The following is a 22,660-nucleotide window of genomic DNA, read 5'->3' on the forward strand; positions in this document are numbered from 1 at the left end:
GATTACAGACGAACATGCACATAAGCTAATAAGGACAACAAGCACTCCCTTTCCAGAATAATAATGCGAGTACTGATTTCGAAAACTTTGTAACTATCTGAACTAACTATTTTGTTAAACTTCGTAATTATTTGAAGATTTCACCAAATTGCATTTAATTCAGAATAATATCAAGCAATGAAACACAAATGGTCATGTGAACTATTTTAATTTGTAAATTTGCTTCACTTGATAGATATTCTTATGATTTAAATCTATTTTTAAAATACGTTGTTTTGTTTTTATTCTAAATAACATATAATTTGTTCATTTTCATTCATTCATTTAATAATTTTAAATACAAAACTATCAAATGGAATGTCAATACACTAGTAAGAAGATTACTATTATTGCACAGAAATTATTAGGCTCCCAGTGATGCCTGTGTGTGATGAAAATGCAATTGTCCAATCAACTTGAATTCATGTTGCAAAATTTATGATCTGAGTTAAAATATGTAAAAAAATGCACCATGTTTTATTAATCAAAAAAGTTTTAGTGTTGACAGAGGGCAGGCACGGACACTGTGGTCCTTTGTACTGACCGTGTGGGAGCTGACCCTGGTCTGCCACATGTCCGCCTGTTTGGGGCTCAGGTCTGGAATCTGCATCCCCAACCGAGACGCCAAGGCTTCCACGTAACCTGCCAACCTAAAAGAGAGACAAGAGTGAATATAAACCACAAGAGTCAAAACATAGGTGTCTTCTTTCTCCCATCAAATGTCAATCTATTAAGAGCAGTGCATTAAACCCATAATGATGAAACAAACAAATAAATCTTGTAATGAATCTGCTCTTTCCACTTCATGTTGCCACCATCTGTCACAACACAGCAGGGGTTAGACCTCCACACTGTGACAACCATCTTTATTATCAGACATGAACTTAATCATGCTGTTTCAAGAAGATAAAATGGTGGAAACGAGTGCACGCTGTGTGAAAATATGTCGCTAAACCTATTCATCTTCAGCATGTATCATTTGGGATTCAGGCCATAAAAGCTCTTGTTTGATCTGTGTTTTACATTTGCTGATAAAAATACATGCCAGGTACCACCTATCTGCTATTTAGATGTGTAAAGGATTTGATTTTTTGGGATGTTCCCTTTCACTAAATTCATAAATCTGCTCTTTATTCTTCCTCCAAGCTTAGGAGCATCTTAACATGTTCACTGTTTCTCCTCTACACATATTCACACCATCTCAGTCTGTCTTCTCTGTCCTTATCTCACACAGGTTCACACATTAACTAATGCTGTCAGGAACAAAGAGCTTAAACATTATCAGCTCTGTCCCTTTTTGTCCCTCGTAACCAGATTTGGGTTGTACTTAGGTATAAGAATCACAAACAATGTCACACCATAAAAAATCTATCCAAATTCAAATCTGTGAGACTAAAAAAATGTAAAAAATAAGTACAATTTATCCCAGTGCTCAGTGTAAGTGGTTTAGTCTCAAATAAGTTTTGAAAAGTCAGCCTGACTCTAAAGCTTTAGCAAATACTAAGCACATATAGCTTCTTATATTGTAATTAGAAAACTCTACATAGTTATCCCAGCATCTGCCATGTTGTTTTTGTATTCAAGAGTTAGAGTAATTTGGAAATTCACAGCAGTGCCCAGTGTTTTGACCAAGCAGAAGTTCAGAGAGTGGCACTAATAGACCCCCACTAAAATGTGTCTCAGCTGGAAGTGGAGTCAAGGGAGCGAGTAGTTAAAGCAGCAGAACTACTCTTTAAATTCAGAAGTATAGCAGAGAAGACAGGATATCGCTTCCAATTTGATCACCAATTACAGCTACGCAGCTAAACACAAACTCATTAACATTGATTCAGCATTACATAAAATGTGGCTGCCAACTTTAGTCATAATATTTTACACTTGCAGTGGAGACAGAGAAAGAATGAAACTAGGTCAGCACTCGAAAATAAATACTCCAAAATTCAAAAGCAAGAAATGATGAAATTTACTGCAACAAGAATCACTGTAAGCCATCATTCACAGCTCCATCGAGTGTGACAAGGGCGAGAGAAAGATTATGGAGTTATTTTTATAGCACAAACAATGTGATTCACAGAAACATCATAACTATGGACAATCTATTTGTTTAGAGACTGAAAATGTATGTAAATAGATGCGTTCTGCGAGTTGAAATGTCACAGTGGATTTGACAGTAGCATTATACAACACACACCTGCGACTGCCACAGAACGGACTGAAATGGATTTCGGCCAGAAACAGGTCTAATGTGTCATGCCATATTTTAGACTGGAGGAACAGACCAGACAGAGACATAAGACAACAAGACAAACACATTAAAGCCTTCCTATCTCCATAGAAATGTTTTTGCTTTGGTTGAAATAATCCACAGTATGGCATTAAACATCTATCCAGCATTTAATTAAGTACATGTGCTTTTACTGCAAAAACAATACCTAGAAAAACATGCCATCATACTGTTGAGTGAGGTTGTCTCTCCACAGATCTGGTATGTAACTTGGCCTGGTGTGGTTCTGCTGCCACCTGCTTGTCCATGGAGGCACCATACCGGGAAAACATATAGGCAAACTACCAACATCTCCACGGAGACAAGCCCATGATGCACCCTACATCAGAAAAGTGGACCACAGGGCACACATACCGTAGTCATCTAATTATATTCAAATATTTGTGTCTATTTATTTGATGATTGGGCTGAGTAATTAATTGCAATGTTTCATGTTTGGTGCATAGTGCTAATTTTAAATTAATCCAGGAAGACCAACAAACCATCAAAATAGCTAAACATATATAAGATGCCTGTGCATTTCAGAGGATATTAGTAGAAGTTCAAACTAAGAAACATCAGGATAAATAGTTGTTTGTAGAGGATAAAATACCTAAACAATCAGCAGTAAACGCAACCATTCAAATCGTAATTTAGGTTTGATTGTTATTTATCTTGCAGCTTTAGTTCCCAGTATAGCATTTCATCTTAGTGTAGCTGAAAAAAAAAACACAGACCATTTTTCTCAAAGAGCTGTATAGACTAATCAAGGCGTTGAACACTTAAGAATGAATCATCAGCTCTCAGCGACAGGCTTCAGACTGTTTACATCATTAATCAAATCCAAGATGGAAAAGCATGGCTCCCACACACCCAGACCGCTTTCGAGTGGAAACATCATATAGTAAATTAGTAATAGGCTATATATCGCAGGTCAGTCCAGCTTTGAGGACGGTGGTGGGAGGATTTACAATCACTACAGCACTGACCAATGTGGTGTTAACGTGTGTTGCATTGACAGCTGAATCAATCCAATTACTTGGAGTAAGTCACCCTGATATATACTATGGGAAAAGGGTGTGTGTGATAGCAGTTGGGAAGGTTGGGCCATTGTATATAACATGCACTTACTCTAGTTTGTAGTACTGTACTGTATAAAAATAGATTAAGGTTAAGGTCAAGTTTGTTCCAATGAAAGCATGCACGTACAGTATGAACATTGGACTGATTAATTAACTGATTAAAAAAACTACTTCTTTGACATAATTGTTATTACATCTCTATGCATTACCCAGTTTATTGTCAATTTATCATCATCAAGAATATAGTTATTGGTGATTATATTTTGTCTACACACAATCAGAATAATAATATACCAGCCATTACAATGTAAATCTAGAAGAAAAAAAATAAGTGGAGTGTGACCTTTCACAAGAGGAATAAAGTTATAATGAGGTACTTTTGTGTGGTACTTGAACCTCAACTTGTACGCATATAACATAGCCCTGTGCCCTTATTCAAATAAACAAATAAATACACTACCAGTCAAAAGTTTCAACACAGTATTTCATTTATGGTTCTTCTTTATTTCCATGATTATTCGCATTATAGATTTTTACTGAAAGCATCAAAACCCCAAACTGGTTTTATTTTTTTAAAATAGTCTGTTGCTTTGCACTTTTAGCATGGCTTGACCTTGACATGGCACAACAGTGAAATCAAAACCAATCCATGAGAATTCATCAAGAAAATCATTGAGAGAAGGTCAGGGGTTTGCAGCACTGTCAAAAAGCAAAGGGTGGCTATTTTGAGCATAAATCTTTTTTTTTTTTTGCTACATTATGTGTCCTGCTACATATGTTCTGCTTCATATATTTTATGTTTTCTGTAGATATAAAACGTAGTAAACTTTTCAGTTGTAGTGTACATACATAGATAAAAATCAGTTTCACATAAAAACACCAATATAAACGAAACAGTCAATTAATCTAAAACTGCAAATTTAATTCATGCATTTGAGATTGAAGCAGCCAGCCAGGTGAAGCAAATGGTTTACCCACAAATCACTTTGAGGAATACTGTGGATGTTTATCTGAGTCTGAATCGCTCAGCACCGCTCACTGCCTCGGGGTAATGAGACTAGAGCTTAAAGGCATTCCCTTTGAAATGACATAAACCATAATGCATATACTGTGGTGGAGGTCGCTTATAGCCTGCAGAGGCTATTCAGCCTTCACATTCTCACCAGTATATCTATCAAAATCCATAACGTCATGCCTTCTCTGGTCTAATCATGCTTCACCTTGACACTCCGGCCACCAGGGGTCTACTTTCCCAATTATAAATGAGAGGCACACAGAGGCTGGAGAAAGGGCACAAAATGACCCATCCATCACACTCAAAGCGTGAAACCCTTTTCCCCAGCAAATTTATCTGTCACTCTGCCTAATTATGAACTTTCTATGCTAATATTGAGCTAATTACATGATTATTATTTGACTTGAGGGTGTTTAGAGGGCCGATTTTGGTCCCTGTGGCTGTGAAGCAGATAATGGACTTCAATGAGCCGATTAGTCTAACGCGAGTGGCAAACTTCTCCAATGAGACCAGTATTTATGCTTTATTATGCAGCAGAAAGACTCACATTACCTTCGTGATGCTTCGTTTCTGTTTCTGGTTTGAATAAGCCAATAGCAAAGATGAAAGAACATTTTATGAATCATGGTTCACAATAATGAATCTCCAGTCTGGAGATGTTGGTTTCATATTATGAAAGTGTAATTTTAGCCTCTCTGCAATATATTGATTTAGAGAAGACTACATAACAATGAGACTATAATGGCCACAGTGTCTGACATTATTGAAAAAATTTAGAACAATGAAAATGCATCTTAATAAATAAAATATTATATTAATATTTGAGATTGTCTGTAGTGACAGTGGTCTTCTGCCTGTGTATATTCTATTCTACTGGTCAGTGTCTAAGCTGTACCTAATAACACTCAAAAAGGATAGGATGTGAGTTATAAACAAATGACTTAATGATTCTGGTCATTTTAATTAGGACAGGGCAAAAAGGACAGCATTTTTTTATTACAATATAAAAGATACAATTTGCCATGATATAACTAACTTGTGGCTTTTTAAATATTTGTGTTTACTTGTTTTAGGCTATTTAAGTTATAGTTATATGTTCTGCTTCCATTTCTCATGCCTTTATCTATTTCATTGTTTGAGTTTTAAGCCTCTGCAGTGCCTCCACACTCAATGTTTAAGATGCTCTAAGCTTAGTAGCAATTAGCCATGATCTCTGTCTGCCTTTCCTCGCATGGAGTGCATGGAGTGCATGTCCATTTATATCACCATATACTTCTGATCATCCCCATTTGCATCAGAATATATTGCCATATGGCCCAATACTAATCTTAATAATAAGCCTGTCTTAATAATAACTAACTAAGATGTACAACTCGCTTAATAGTGAAAATAAATATACTTTGTACTTAATGAGCATAAATCTGATTTTGCTCTCCATCATCTGAATCTCAATCTACTTTGTGCCCAGACCTGCTTAATATGCGTTTTTAACCTTTCCAGCTCTCTCCTCTGAGGCGCCGTCACTCTGTTCAAATGAGTGCTGCTGGCTGCAGCGTTGGAGCTCCCATTGGTCAGTGTCTGCTTTAATCTGTACTGTTGACATGGCTGTTTGGGTGAGTGAGCTTACCCCAGTCCTGCCAGGTCCGACACCAGGTTGCCAAGGGCAGCAGCTGTGGAGAAGGAGCAGAGATGATTACAAATGAGGTTCAGGTCGGGTACAGCCAAAAATCTGAAATCTGATGTGTCTCATAGGGGAAGGTAATGCCATTTTAATAACATTCTGGCATGTTCAGCGAATGATTCAAATTAAAAGGGTTGCTGTTTATGAGTAAAGCTGATATGAAAACAGACCTGTAACCTGTAAACCCAAATGTCTTTGACAAAATATATAATATTATTTCTTATTAATATATACAAAATAATGAAAAACAATATATGTGATTGTTTTAGTAAATGTTTACCAAATAACTTGCAATAAAAGCCAAGGACAGACCATTAACTGATTTGACTCTGGGTGCTGATAGATATTAAAAAGCAAATCAAAACAAAAAATACATTCATTTTGGTTCATTCCTCACAAAATTCACTGAAATTACTAATTGCAGAATCTTGCACAAAGACAAAACACAAAGACAGGAAGTTGTGCCTGACTAAACAGGAACCTCCCGTATAGAAGAGTACTGGGAAATCACTACATTTAAGCCCCCATTAAATCGCTATTGATGTCTTTTGTGTATTGTGTTCCTTGTGTTGTCACTGACACTGAGGTTAGTGGTCTGTCTCAGCTGCTGAAGCCACACAACTGTACCCAAGGGAACAGAAAGCAACTGCTCTGCCATCTCCACTAAAGCTCCCATTCTCCACTCTGAGTACAATGATTTGGCCACAGCACTATCCCCCTAAAGGAGATGCATTATTCACATGATTCACTGCAGGGATTACCAAATATGCATTCATCCATCTTCAAAATGGACCACCATACCTGCACCAGAAGAGCCACAGACTGTCTACTCATATGTGCAGAGATAGGAAAGAGTGCTGTTTAGACTGCATCAAGACAGGTGGAGGGTAGCCTATTCATGGGTTTCAGAGAGATTAAAATTTAGCACAGTTGTCAAAGCAATAAACTAAATATTCTATCTTGGAATGGTCAAAAGTCCTCAAAATGTCACCTTAAAACAAGAAGCTTCCCATGAATAGTGAAAATGCAAATGTAATGATTTAAACAGCAGAATAAAAGTCACAAAATAACATGAAAATCTTATCTGGTTTTATCAACAGCAGCAAAATTGGAATGAGAAATTAAAGGTGAAGAATTTCAAACACTTTTTTCTGGCATTTAAATAAAGTCTAGCCGTCTGTCACTGTTCCGCTGTGTTGTCTTGGGAAATAAATAGAAAGTCCTCAATTCTCGTGCCAATAGCAAATCTGCCCAGTGCTGAGATGAAATTCAAAAAGCAGCTTTTTGCTTGGTTCAGCAGCATCAGTGAACATCCAAACATGGGCAATCTCATCTAATGGATAAAATGGTGGAAGAGATTACCTCAGGCACTAAAATAGAAAACATTTTGAAAACGGTTATTTTGGGAGTTAGATTCTACATTTTAAGTCTTCTGAATATTGCATGCAGGTTAGTTGGATTTGTCTCACTGTCAGTCTTGCTTCAAACTCGTGTAACTTACAGACGTGACAATGTAATGGAGGAAGCCATCAGTCTTAATTAGGCACTGTGACTTCTCAAATGTAATTATGAGAGAAGGTCAGTGGTCGGTCTTTAAGTCTTTAAAGCTCTTTGTTCATTTCTCAAAGGCAAAGGTCGGACACCTCAGATGAGTACAGACAACTGTCATACCTCAGTACACCGGAAGAAAGGCTTCTACTCTGTTCAACTAAAGAATTTCATTATCGGACAAAAAGAAAATCATGACAATTCAAAGCTCCTAGCATCAAAAAGACATCCATGAATCAGGCAGGGGGTTGTGACTACAGTGCATTTCAAGCATTTCATCTCTTCATCATGGTGTTGGCACCTGTTTGTAGGTGGCATATATTAGGCAGCAAATGGGTGTTTTGTCCCCAAGGTCGACAGAAGAAAAATGAGGAGTGAGACGAAGCACAGATTTGGGGCACATATTGAAGGAAAATGAGGAAAAAGAATGGGGATTTGGTAAAGTGCAACAAATGAGTGACTTTACCCCAATTAGCAGAAGAGATAGGGTTGGCTCAAGCGTTTGCACTGTCATATGACTGCTTGGGTATGATGAAGCGTGGCTCAGTGGGCAGAGTTTAGACTTAGACAAACTTTACTGACCCATAAATGAAATTATATGGACATAGTAGATCACACGTCACAATATATTATAATAACAAAAAGCAAATATAAATGGTAATAATACATTCAAAATAAGTAACAAAAAGAGCAAGAGACTGGTTGTCAAATAAGGCATAATTTTTGTTTTTGTTTGCCTACTAACCCGAAGGCCAGTGGTTTGAACCGATACTGTTGTTCTGTCATCAGGCAAGACACTTCTTTTTTCCTATTAATGTGAAGCGTACTGCTGAGTATTGGTTGGAGGGAGCCAAAAGTGCAAATTGACAGTCTTGCTTCAGCAGCAGTCTAGCCCAAAGCAGCTGTGGTTAGAAGTAGCCACCATTGCTACAGGTCGTGCAGATTGAATGAATAATGACTTCAGTGAAGCACTCTGAGAGGCTTGTCTATATCTTGTCTTACAAATTTTAGCCATTATTATTTTCATTAAATGGAAACCCTGTAGAATGTGGTCATGTGAGGATGGAATCACCTGTCTCTTTAATAATTCAGTTTAATTAAAAGCGGCGTCACGTCAGTACCTGTGTTTAAACGATATAATTACTTCAGTTGGACACTCTTCTTCCCTTTGTACCCAGCCAACAGAGACCCCCTCTCCTCCCACTGCTTCTATGATTGGTCGACTCTCATCCATGTCTGGCACTGACTTTAAATCACCCTGGACTCACTTGGATAACTGCTAGTTTCAAGTCCCTCATGCAACAGAATGACTAACCGAATAACTGAAGAAGTGGAGTGAGAAAGAGTCTAGGTTTCCATTCCATGTTCTTTTTATAACTACTTATATAATGTTATTCTCAGATCAATACAGTTTCACTATTGAGCTTCGAGCTCACTGTCAAGCCTAAATTGGACAAGCTCTGTGTAAAAAGATAACGTGCTGTCCTAAAGTGAATTTGACATCTGCAGTTGCAAACCTCTTCAGCAATGGCTTAAGCTAAATCCAATCGTCTGCAAGAAAAAAAGAACAAATGCTTATCTGAGCAATCTAAATTAAAATAGAGAGTTCCCTAATGGCATGAGCTGAGAGGATGGAAGGAAAAAAAAAGCTTGTATTTCCTTTTTGCCACTCATTCAAGTTCAGAATTAAAAGCAATTTTGTTTTCAAAGGTATACATTAAAAGGTGCATTATGTAACATTTCTGATCGGGGGTGGCGATGTTATTGCTATTGTCCCAAATGTTCTACATAGTGTGGCCTTAAACTTATCCACCCATCCAAATGGGGGATGCCACCAGGCCAAATCACAGACCAGATCTGTAACGAGGTGACCCTGCTAACAATATGAATGCATGTTTACAAGGTATTTGTAACTGGATAAATGCAAGATAGAAGTTTAATAAGTTTAATGCTATACTATGGAAAATTTTACTAAATAACATCTCCACAAGACAAGCAGGACCCTCCACTAGCAAAGTTACACGAAGTACCTTTAAATAGAAAAATCAATATGTGAGCATATAGTATACATAACAAGAAATGTATACCAACTTGCTATTTGATATTAAAAGCTAAAGACTTATTCCATTCATTGATTTAACACTGTAATGCCTGCTTGTAATATGAGCTTTGTGCTAACTCTTATCCTTGTAGTAGCTGTCTTATAACTTTCATATTTGTTGTTTTCTCACTTGGATGACTGGCACCGCAGTGGTCATATTCGCGTTAATGAAGCCGTGTTATAAAAGTTGTCTCTGGGAAGTAACAATGGAAGTCTCTAGACATCTCTGCAATAGTTTGGCAGGCAATTACTCTAATGAACAAGGAGGAGAGACCATAGGAAGACAGCAGAGCGAATCGGCAAAATATAACCCTCTTAAAACTAAACCTTAATAGCAATAGCCATGGTAATTAATTTCCTATCTGCAGTAAAGTTCAACATTGACACTAAGTGTTTCATTCTCTAACATTATCATAGAAAATATACATGTTCATTTATTGCTTACCTGCCATGGTTGAAATGCCTAGAATAACTCCAATAGACAATTCAATCTGTGTGCCCTGCGGAAAATAGAGAAAAAAAGGAAAAACTAAAGAGAGAACAAGCATGTAATAGGCATTTATACGCTTATATGACAGTGGCATCCTTTTAAAAAGTATGCTATGTATTCAAAGTACTGTATTCAAACAACAACTCCAACATCCCAATATACTTACAGCAAGAATCATGATGCAGTTGTCCAGGAATCCAAACCCAACAAATGGGAGTGCGTTGTGCAAAAGAACTGAAAAAATATAAGCTATAATTAATCAATTGTGAAAAGTTGCCACACAATAAATAGCCCATTAGAACCAGTTACAAGGCAACAAGCCAGTGCAAGCTAATAAAACACATTTTCATGTAGAATATTCAGTGTATTTCAAAATGTTAAAATTATGCAAGCCAAACCTTCAGACAGATGGCTTAGGGTTCTTTTGTTTTGCTCTTGTTTATTTTCAAAGTCTTTCTTCTGCTCTACCTCTTTTTATTACAACAAACTTTACCAGCAGCACAGCACCTCCAGACAATACACATTTAGTACAATGCCAGGAATTCACTTGGTTTCGAGTGTGGAGTGGATCTACAAGAGGTGAGCTGTGGTCTTTAGTGGTGAAACTAAAGGGAAATGCTGTGTCCTGATAAAACAAACTCTCTCTACAGGGAGAGATTAGATTCAATCTGAGATACTGGGCTGGAGAAATGTTTAGAAATGTGCAAAGCTGCTGTTGTCAAGTAGAGATACTCATGATTAAACTGATGTGCCTTTCCTGAAGATTAGGGGGCACCCTATATCAGATTTTATGTTACAATTATTGTGAGATGAATCATGAAGAATCATCAGTTTATGACTGCTGACACCATGACCAAACAGAGAATGTAGTTTTCTGAGTGAAATCCATCTTTACTTGCCTTTCAGTTTAAGTTTCACAGATTTACATTCCTCTACCACTACCACGAATAATAAAATAAGGTTAATGTTTCATAAACAACCAGGTAAAAGCACTTTACATTAGGTTTTTTGTGTACTCAAGTTAACTGAGGTTTTTTTAAATTTTGCTTCTAACATTGACCTGATAAATCACATTTACTGACTACTGGTTCATCTTGACATCCTTGTCTGAGAATTTGTATGTTTGAACAGACTAATGTTCTTCCTCTTTTCACTTAATAAAGACAAGGGAAACACTGACTTCAGAATCATATGATCTCTTCCTCACTCATGTACATGTGACTCTGCTTTTAGCTACAGAGCAGTAGCTGTGTTTTTCAGCAATTGAGTTTCTACAGCAGGGTGTCCAAACTTTTTCACAGAGGGAAACATAAAGAAACATATCTGAACCAGAGGGCCACAGACTAGTGGGCTAATACAGTGGATCATTCCGATGGGTGCATTTTACACCATTTTGATAGAGCCACCATACTTTTAGTAAGTCTTGGAACATAAACTGTAGGTCTGTAAACTGCAATGTCATTGATTATTGAGGTTGGTTGAGTGAGGCTGTTATGTAATGAATGCCTATGATTGGACAATTGGACAATTTTAGCAAAAGGGTTAAGGGCCAATAAAAATTGGTCAGAGGATCCCATTTGGCCCCATAGTTTGGATAACCTCTTCTACAGTCTTAGTGCTGAACCTGAGGCAGCTCAGGAAGATAGAAAATGAAAAATCGGAGAAGGCTTTTGATGCCAAATCAATATTTCACAGTGAGAAGCAGATGATCTTTGGTGGTAACGCCATTTGTTGTTGTGCAATACACACGTGACATGATATTCTATGTTTAAAGCCAATTTTTGACTTTTTAAAATAATAAATTACAAATTTGTTTTAATATCCAATGATTTCTTCCCTGGAAAACATACTCAGCTACTAATCAGGTAAAGCTACAAATGATCACAGATGGTCCTGCTGCGATGCTGCACATACAGTAATGCATATTTAAAATGCTCATTAAACCTGATTACACCGAGTTGTGTTTTCTCTGGGGATAGACTGACAACAAAAGAGATTAAAAACAACACATTAACCTGCTCTACTATGTAAATCTATATTGACATTTCATTAACCTTACAGGTTGATTTCTAGATTGTCTGTCATTGTTATCAAAACACATGTTTGACACTGGATAAGCATGATTTAGTATTTTAAAAATAACTTCAGTGACTCCTACCGTATCTTAGCTGTGCAGTAGTTGGTGGAGCGATATCCATCTGCCCTGGAGAGAAAAGAAATACACATGTTAAACATCTCCATTATCGCCTATGCTGTGATGCCCAGAGAGGCACTTCTCAAAAGGCCAAGGCTCAAAGTAAGAGAGTGAGAGAGAGAGGCAGGAAAGACAGAGTGAAACAGACAGATTGAGAGCGAGGTAGAGAGAGAAGAAAGAGAGAGTGAGAGAGAGAAACAGAAAATTACACAAATGAAAGCAGAGAAGCAAATTATTTCAAACATTTCCTCCATCGTCAAGTGTATCATGGATGAGGTCAAAGGTTATGTGAGAAAATGGTAATGAGTTTGCCCAAGAGGAAAATATTGTGCGATGATATTCAGAGGGTTTAAAATACAACTTTTCTAACTCTGAGAAGTTTGAGGCAGACTCAACCACAAGTCAGACCATCATTTTAAGTTTTTAAGAACAAAACGTACAGCGGGGTGGCTTCCTATGCAGTAAATTGGATTTCGGTAGCTGTGGTAATGAAGTCTACTCCGTAGTATTGTCGTTCTCTTTGCAGGACAAGTCAGGTCATGGAAAAGGCTAAGGAAAGCCCTGGAGATAGAGGTAGACACACTCAGTAATACACAGGTATAGATTCACATGAAGCACAATCCGCTTTGAGATGAGAAGCTAATGCAGTATAAAGTAAATGCCAGTGTCCAATTACATGTCCAATTAAGTGTATTGTGTGTAATCTGCATGGCATTTAAAAAGAAAGGTAATAAAGTGTGAATTAATAAAAAAATAAATAAAATCTCCTTTCCCTAGAGGTGAAGAATGTTTTTTAGTCGATTTGCTTAACATAAAAGTACAAGACAAATTATGTCTCGGCATAATTTTTTCAGTAATTAAACAATAAATATGTATGGAAATTCAGTTATCAGATCTAGATTCTGGATTTCTTCTCTCCTTGCATTCATCTGTAGTATCACTGCTAATGTTATCTGCCTCATCTGTTAACACTTTGGCACAACTCTGTTAAAAGTGGCAAGGCAGGTCTATTGTTAGATCACAATTGTAAACCAGTTACTGTATTTCAAAGTGCTTTACAGAATAACAATAACATTACAATCACAATATAACCCAATTAAATAGAAATAATTATTATCAAATGAATTTTAGAAAGAAACAAAGAGTGCATATTAAATTAATGATATGCACAACTAAACAGATCCATGAGCCTAGACTGACCATTGTCAGAGTGCTCAAATGGCTTGACTTGGCTGTTCATAGCTCTAGTCAATAGGAGGCAGCACATGAAGCTAGACATGTTGTTCAGAAAAAGAAATGAGGATTTGTATCTCAGTGAATTGAAGCATTTACCCTCAAACTATAACTGTATGAGAAAAGTGAGATTTTCCAGACTCTACATGCATTTACCCATTGTGTTTTGGCTAATCCTGACCAGTGCTCTCCCAGTAAGTATAGCTCAGATACTGGTCACACCCATCCGCCTCCCCCTCCTGGTGTCATGTTACTGTCTCATTCACCTCTTCGTGCGGTCTGCTCTCATGTTGCTGCATGGACTAACTGCTCACCTGATTAGAACTGGCTTAAAAAACGTTTTTGTTTCGGAAACTGTATTAAACTCCAATTCTCCAAATCCTCCATGCAAACAGTTAAAGGCCCTGTAAATGATTTTTCCCCAAGTATTTTGAGCAGAACTTGTCCCAGTACTGATATATTGTAGAAGCGCTCCAGAGGTCAAAATAAATCTGCTGTGGGCTGTCTGCATCTAATTAGAAAGCATTTTATTGTTCGATAATTAGGAAGTGTGTAAAAGCATGCTGCTTTACCATTTTGGCAGAACTCTGCAATGGATCCTGAGAGGTGTGAAAGCAATTATAAACTCTATGCTGAAGACAGTAATAATCAAGTACACCGGCTATTAACAGATTTTGTTAAATGATCAAACAAACTTGAGAGACATTATGCATAATTTGAGCTGAAAATAAATAGCAAACACATCAAGGCTGAACTGGGAGTACTTTGAAGTTTTAATCTGAATTTCCTAATGACCATTTGGAGCTCAAATAGAGAAACATTAGCTGCTACATCAAAGTGAGATGAATCACTGGCAACAAAATACTATACAGAGACATTTTTCAGTGAGACTGAGAGTGAGAGTCAGTTTTCGGTAAGTTCATATTTTGTACTACCTTTGTAAAAATAATTACAGATCAATCTACTCTGTGCAAGTCTTAAGCACACATGAAAAAGGGAGGGGTGAAGTAGGGCAGCTCATTTGAAATCCTTAAGAGGTACAACAGGCTGATGAAAGTTGTGATCTCATCCATGTGAACTTGTGCTATTTTGGTGACATTGTCACATTATGATCCAGTGTTTCTCTGTTTAATGTCACTCTCTAATCAAACAGATACTTCCCCACCCACTCGTCCTGTTTGTCAGCCACACATAGGGCTCTGAATGAGTGACAGGTGGAATTAACCAATCTTAGTGAAGTCTCAGCAGAAGCAGATAACTTAATTTACCACTTAAAGGCAATGGAAAGATAGTGTTGAATTTGAATTGTGATCAAATTGAATTTGTGATCTAGGCTTCAAGAAAATCATGATCACAATTCTTAGACATATCTCCCTAGGAGATATGCAACATTTGAACATTGTGTTTCTGTAATAAAACCATTTAAAATGCTATAAAGAGCTGAATGAAAATAAAAAGAACATAAACTTCAAACACAGGAATACAGTGATATTTCTGCACTTTGTGTTTTATTTTACAGTTAATTCATTTTAACCTCAACCACAACATTTATTACGTGCCATAATACTTACAAAAAATTATCATCAGAATATAAAACATCAAAAGTCAAATGCCCAGAAATGAGCATTTAGTATTTATTAGAAAAAATAATACAAATTGAAAATGGGGGGGCTCAAAGATAATGATGTGTGACGTTATGAAATCTACTCAGCCAAAAATATTACTACAAAATCTTTCATCACTTGGAGAAATGGCCCAAATGAAAATGCTGCAGCCTCTCCTCGTCTCCTCACCAAAAATTCGCAGGAAGCTGTCCCCCTCTCACATGGTTCATTTATGATCTGTATGATATCAGACAGGAGCACATACACTGCCCCAAATCTACTCTGCTATCACGTATTGATCACCACAGATTTTAAAGCCCCTCTGGGCCACTGCCTCTGTAGAATAAGATTGTAACAGACAGAAGAGAAAAGGGCGTTTAATGGGATGTGATAAGTGACCAGGCTAAGGCCTAATTCAATACTGACGCAGCTTTGTTCACACTGATTACAATCTAGTCTGCTTGTATTGCAGAGTCACCAAAAACACCCGCATAGCCCCACACAGACACATTTACAGATAAACAATAATAATATCTGCTAATCTAAGATGTCAATCACAAGTGAATTAGTGCCAAGGTTGTACAGGGCAAAAAACAAGTTATATCATCAAGACAGAAATGGGTGCTTTTTGCAAGAAGCAGCAAAATATGTCTTAGGTAGGGTACATCTTGGTCGGGGTGTGCAAAAATATTGAAATATACAAAATGATACAAAATTTGGTCATACAGTATCTATATAACGCCAAAATTACTTTTTGGTATCTTTAAGCAATTTTCTTTGTGACAGCACTACAATTTTGTTGTTTATAGTTGAAGGAAGCTTGTTTATGCAACACACTTGACATATTTACTGTTTTGATAATTAAAACAGATGTATTTCATATTAACTTTGCACAAGTAGTGGTTTAGCAAAGAAATACAGTGGGTAAAATGTATTTCCTTCTTAAAAACAATTATATGTCAGGCACTATATACTTACTGCATGTATCACCATATCATGATAATATCGTATCGTGCGTCATGTGCCATGTATCGTATCGAATAGTGAGGGACCCTGTGATTCCTAGTCCTACATCTTGGAAAGTTCCATACAGTCCAAATATATTTTGACAGCAACCTATTTAGTATCCAAGTAAATTGTCATTCTTTTTGCTTCTAGACAGGCCATTACTGCAGCTCTCTGATAAATATCTTATTGCTTTCCAGTCTATGTTGTACTTTTATGGCTTAGAAAATGGGATTTATATTCACTAGCCTAGCAGTAATTCCTGAACACTTCCATTAGTCTCTATGTAAATAAAATAAAAGCTATAAGAGCGAGTGCAATTGAATTCCTTATCACTTCTATAGCTTTGGCTGGAAAATGTAGTAGTAAACAAAAAAGTAAAATAACAAAAATAACCAAATACTGCAGGGTTCATAGACATGTGTCAGTCCTCACACAGTCTAAGAAAAACATATATTCATGAATTCAGCAAAACTCATCTACATTTCTCTGTCTGGCAGGATTGGAGACATACCGTAACATATGGATCAGCCAATTTACTGCCTTTCTGTTAGAAATACTAAACTTAATATTAAGATCTAAAGGAGGAGTATTGTAGTCTTATCAGGAAAGCTGAGACTTGACTGTGAAATCATGAGCACACACAAAAGCTTCTGTTCCAACGTAGCTTTAACCATTTATTTTGTATTTAATGTTGTCCTTGCAGATGATACCACTATTGTGAAAACAATCACCCGGGCCAAAAATAAAAGCAGAGACAAAAGCCTTATTCCATTGTATCTTGTGAAAGTGTGAAAAAGTTTTAGCAAAGAAAATCTGTGAAGAAAACACTTTCATGGCTGAGCTGTTATGCTGACAAATATATGCCTTTGAATTCCAAGCTGTTCTTCGCTCAAACAAATGATGACAAATAAAGTCAATGGCATTTTCTGCAAATTCAGGTTTTGAAACAACAGAAATCAGGCATTTCTTCACTAAATGTTCTCAAAACCTATGCAGTTTGTAGAAAGATAAAGAATACTGTATATTCTTGATGGGTTCATGTGATATCATAACATTATAATCAAAATATTTTTTAAACTGAGTTGGAGATGAGAATTACAAGGTGGAATTTATTATTATTAAATCTGGATTGGGGGCTTACATAAAACATAAAATATAAGGCTGATCTCAGCTGTGAGAGATCAGCAAAACAGGCGGATGGGAACCAGTGTCAAACCATACTCATAAATCAACACCTTCTCATTCTGGCGTGATTTATGACACTAGACTCAGGACATCGATGGCGCGGAGAGTTCAAGGCAAGTACCAAATCAGACAGAAAATACAAATTGAAGTATGCTTTGGTTAAACATGCAGTATACTGGACAGCGGTTTTTGTGTCTCAAAGGTTTTATTTTGAGGTTTCTCATTGACCTAGAAGAATGTTCAACAGGCTTAATCTTTAGCTAAGTCATGACAGGCTGTAATTTTAGAAGACTTTTTGGTTTGTAGATTAAAATTCAAACTCTTGTTTATTAGCTTGGGTCCGTTATTGCATCAGTTCTTGCTCTTCCGAAGCTATATTATTGTGGTAAGCTGTAACAGTACCTTCCCTTAACTTCAGAAATCCAATCATAGAAATGAATAGTGAACAAAGGATAACAATGGGCGCTTCATGGGCCTCCAGGCAGTAATGAAAAGTAGTAAAAATAGTAAAAGAGGTTCTCTTTGATAAAGGGAGCGAAATATATAAAAATAAAAAAACAAGCCGCTCTCTTATAAATTTCATATGCCTTTATTGATTATGGCATGATGTCTTTATAAACCTGAACCCCAAAGCATTTCAGACTAACTGGTCTTCATCACAGGGACAAACAGAAAAGATAGAAATCAATACTAAATTCAGTGTAGTAATTCTTCTGGTTTAGAGTCTGTGACCTACTTGTTTCCTTTGAGATGTTATTGCTTTGCCTGAAATGTTCCAAAGTGTTCCACAGAGGCAAGCAGGTGGCTCAACCAGGCCAAGTTACAGGTCAGATCAGTAGAGACTAGAGAGGTGACCCTGCTCACAGTTAGACTCCATGTTTTTCAATTTATTTTTTTAGTACTATAACTTATATTATAACTATAATTTTCATGCGTGTCACAATCCACGCAAAGCCATAACATCTCCATGGAAACACGCAGGTTGTGAAGCCCCATCAGCAAACTTACAAAGTGCACCTTTAAGGCTTCATACACATATATGTATAGTATGCAATGAACTCCTTTTCTTTTCACAAAGGACTTCTGAATGTCACAACGCAACTTAAAATACTCTTACCACTGAGGCATATAATGAGCTATGTCAAAGAGAATGTATGCATTAACTCTATTGGTTCTTTGTACAGGAAAAGAAATCACAAAGCACTGAAGCATGTCTTTACAGTAACAGACACCTGGAAGTATGAATTGGAGACAAATACTGTTTCTTCTTGAACTTTCTACAGCAGGAAGACAAATGAGTAGACAAATCTATTCCCCAAGAGCCAATTACTCAGTGAGGGAGAGCCAGAAACCAAATCGACTCAGAAACTAGCTGCAAAATCCTGGAGAAACGCTAAATCACAAGGGACAAACGAAAGATCCGCGAGACAGAGAAAAGATCATTTGCTGGTTTTTGAAAAATCCAAGTATTTCAACAACTTCACCTCAAGCTACACTATATTTCCTATGAGATACATTTTGGATGATAGACAACGGCAAATGCTAATTACACAAGTATTAGGGCGTGTGTAATTTACTCCCATGATGGTAACAGTCTGCTGTTAGCTAAAATGTAATCACTAAACTCAATAGGACTTGCACTCAGCTGTAGCTACAGTGAGGCAGACAGTAAACCTCGCACAAAGTTAATTGTAGTTAATTGGCTGCGCTTCGTTGGGAGTTTGTCGGTTCATTATTGATCAAGCTCAGAATGAGATTCCCCGTTCAGCTGATACAAACAGGTGTCTCCACTTAAACAGGAAATTACACTCTGGACTGGAGCTGCCATCTTTCCCACCAACTTTTGTGTCCAGCTGAAAAAATAAAAACACTTAACTTGTGTAACCGACCATGCTCCATTTAGCTGTCCCGTTCTTTACACTGCATGTTGTCAGGAGCAGGAGAGGACAGTAACAGACTAAATGAGGTGTAAGAATGACAGATTGTTTTCAATTGGAGGAACAGCTGGTAAAAGTTTGCAAAAGCAATTTTAAGGAGTGGCTCTACATCTGTCTCTGCCACAATAATACATTGTATGGAGGAAAATGAACATGACCATAAAATATTATGTTTGTAACAAGCTATAGATGATTGAATACAGTTTAAACTACAAAATAAACATTTTTGCAAAAGCTTTTTGGGGAAAGGCTTCAGATCTGTCTCTTCCACAGCTAGGGCAGGACAATTAATAATTTTATTTTAAGTGAGACTGAAATCTAATCATTTGTAAATCGCAATCTACCTAAAATTCTGCAGTGGTCGCAAGGAAACTGGTTTGTAACAATGTCACAATTAATTAACATTAATTTGAATGTGAGATGGTAGTTGCTCAACCCTCCCCAAGATCACTGAGTGGCGTTCCAGGGAGTTTTTCCTGGTTGGAGGTGGGAAAGGTACTACCAGTTACCAGTTGATTGCAATGCATCATAAATGTACAGAAAACTGAGTTGCTTGATTTATTTTCATAGGTCAGGTTATTTATTTTTATCTACTCTTAAATGCCATTGTAAGCGTCTTCAATCAGATTTGCATTTAATTCATTGCAGAACAATGAAGAAACAGTACCTTCCTTCTAGATTTTCATAGCTCTTTCAGGGCCAACATAAAAATATACTGTTTTGTGATATTTTGTTTTGGGAGTAAGTAACATTAGGATGAATGTATGGTTTTGAGTTTCCTGAATCTCTCTTGGAATTCCAGCTGTATATATTTATTTGCCACAGTGGGCAATCAAAATAAAATCAGTTCAATAAAATGAGATAAAACAATACAACAATGTAAATGTGAAGGGCTCATGATTGAATGGACATGCTCTCCCAGTAGCCATCACTTGAATATCAAACACTTCCTGCTGTGGGTAATTTTATCAGTGGCTTGGACTGCAGCTGCATAATTTAATACACAACTTAATCCATCTGTCTGAGCTTCACACCACCGATGGACCATATGCAGAAAGCCCCATTTCCTCCCTCCTAGATTTTAATTGGTGCTATATGGCCGACTGGGGAAGAGCCTCACACGCGCTGCTGCTTTTATCTGTGCTCTCTCTTACTAAGCCTGCAATTATTTCCTTAAAAGGTGTCAAAACAAAACTTCTTGGCACTATAAGCGACCTAGGGAAAAAATAGCTATCCACACAACAGGAATGCATTTATCTGTTTACTCTGGAAGGCATATTAATGAGTGCCTGCAAAAACATGAGTGCCTGATTAGCAAGGAAGCTAGTTTCCACTTCCCATGTGCCAGTGATTCCTATAATAAGCATACTACTATATTAAGTAGAAGTATGCATTATTTATCAATAGTCAATTAAATATTAAAGACATTTTATTTGTTCTTTTTGCAGCCTTTAATAGTTTTTTAATAGACTTTATACCAAATGGAATACAACAATATATTCCCCACCTCTGTTGTACGGTATGAGAAGTTAAATTGGACTTATTAAGCAAAATCGATATTTTAAAGCTTTTATCCATAGTGTGAGTGCTTTCCTTGTCATTTACCCTCTCTAAGTTGTAATTAGAGTGATTTGTGCACGTTTGAGTAATTCTTATACTCCTGTATTCAAGGCATCATTGCTCCAATCAACTGCCATTTTCACCACCACTGGTATACTTCTAAAACACACAAGCAGCCAGTGAAGGGAAGCTAAAACTGGGGTAATGTGTTGATGTCTGTAAAACCCAGCAAGGAGCCGAGCTACTGCGTTCTGAACCAGTTGGAGGTGGGAGATGGATTTGGAGTCAAGGCCGGAGAGGAGGGAGTTGCAATAGTCTACACAGGACAAGATGACTTTTTCAAGATAAGGGTGGGAGAGGACAGTTTTGATTTTGCTAATTGTAATATTGCATTTTAAATTGTCCAAATGATAACATATTGATCCTCAGGTGTCATAGATTATAAAGCAGAAACAAGCACAATGTCTTCTTTAAAGTATAATGTGTGTTCATCCAACAGTTGTGATCCTCTAATTAGGTTACTCTCTCAATTTAAATCATTTTCTCTAAATGTAAACACTCTGCTTAAACACTAATACATTTTACTGGATGCACATTTCCCTCCAGCCATAAGCCACAGACACATTTTAATAGCTGGATGAGGTATACTACCAAATGAGAATCACTCGTGCAGCGTTCTCAGAGATAAACCACCAAGGCCAAAAATCCACTTGGATGGAGGACAGTGATTGGTTATTAATGAGAGCGGCTCTGTTGTAAGCTAAGTGCACTCGTACATTCAGAGTGTGATGGATACAGCATGTTGTGATCGTAAATTACCAGATACGCAAACAGCCACTAGAAGAATCAGCACATTGACCATGTAAACACCTCCAGTAAAGCACACTGCTACATCAGCTGGGAGCTTGTTCTGTGGTTTGTCTTTTTACCAGACTGAAACTGTGCACGTTGACAACTTGACTGAAACTGTGTTGTTAGTGGGTAAATGTCTTCAGCCACTGTCAGGGCGAAGCAGTGTGAGGGGAGACAAAGGAAGAGCCAGTCCTTGAAGAATTTGTACTATTACTATTACTATTTTGACTTCAGATTTTCAAGAAATGTTTGTCAATATGTTAATTAATATAGAATCAGTTGAAGTCCTAACTACAAACTAATTTAGCCATGGTTTAATCCAATTTAAGATTTTGTTTAGTCCTTGTCTGGACTTGGTTTATTCCAGTTTTAGCCCTAGATTGCATCTGGTGGTACTCACCAAATATTAATTTCGCTGGTACTTGATGTGAAATGTTTGAGAACCACTGTGTGATCTATTGCATACTATCCACTATTCAGTAGGCTCTGCATTTGGCTTCCCGCTATCCAGACACTTCCCGAGGCGGCATATAAAGAGGCTAATTTTACTCAACAACAGAATAAATGATTACTCAGAGGAAACTGTTTTCTGAATCTGAGATGTAAGACTGGGCGATATGACAAAGAAACGTTCTGTGATGCCGCTCACTCAGTCTTTTTTTTTAAACAAATAAAAACTGCTACCAATATTATTTAATGGATGTAAACAGACTTGTGTTAATTGCTATTTGACACAAAAACTGTAATATTTTCTGAACTCGACTGTACACCACACACTTTTCCTTACAGGGGATGGCATGTGGACCTCTCGCTTGAAAATGTGTTGCTTTGCTCCTAGTTTAAACCCGTCTTTCAGCACATTATTGTA

The 22,660-nt window shown here is 37.1% G+C and overlaps 1 protein-coding gene across 2 annotated transcripts in view; it reads right to left on the reverse strand.

Moving 5' to 3' along the window:
- The window catches only part of LOC110171766 (transmembrane protein 65-like), a 30,397-nt gene that overhangs the window by 3,076 nt on the left and 4,661 nt on the right, over positions 1 to 22,660 (reverse strand). For both annotated transcript variants that reach the window (XM_055163364.1, XM_020937543.2), the window contains exons 3-7: positions 12,378 to 12,422; positions 10,386 to 10,453; positions 10,175 to 10,229; positions 6,027 to 6,069; positions 584 to 689 (exon numbers count right to left, since the gene is read on the reverse strand). In XM_055163364.1, coding sequence (XP_055019339.1) covers positions 584 to 689; positions 6,027 to 6,069; positions 10,175 to 10,229; positions 10,386 to 10,453; positions 12,378 to 12,422 — 317 coding nt within the window. The remainder of the gene's footprint in view (positions 1 to 583; positions 690 to 6,026; positions 6,070 to 10,174; positions 10,230 to 10,385; positions 10,454 to 12,377; positions 12,423 to 22,660) is intronic.

Source organism: Boleophthalmus pectinirostris, unplaced genomic scaffold (assembly GCF_026225935.1).
Source record: "Boleophthalmus pectinirostris isolate CB_2022bp ecotype Guang Dong unplaced genomic scaffold, ASM2622593v1 HiC_scaffold_6, whole genome shotgun sequence".
Lineage (NCBI taxonomy): Eukaryota > Metazoa > Chordata > Actinopteri > Gobiiformes > Gobiidae > Boleophthalmus > Boleophthalmus pectinirostris.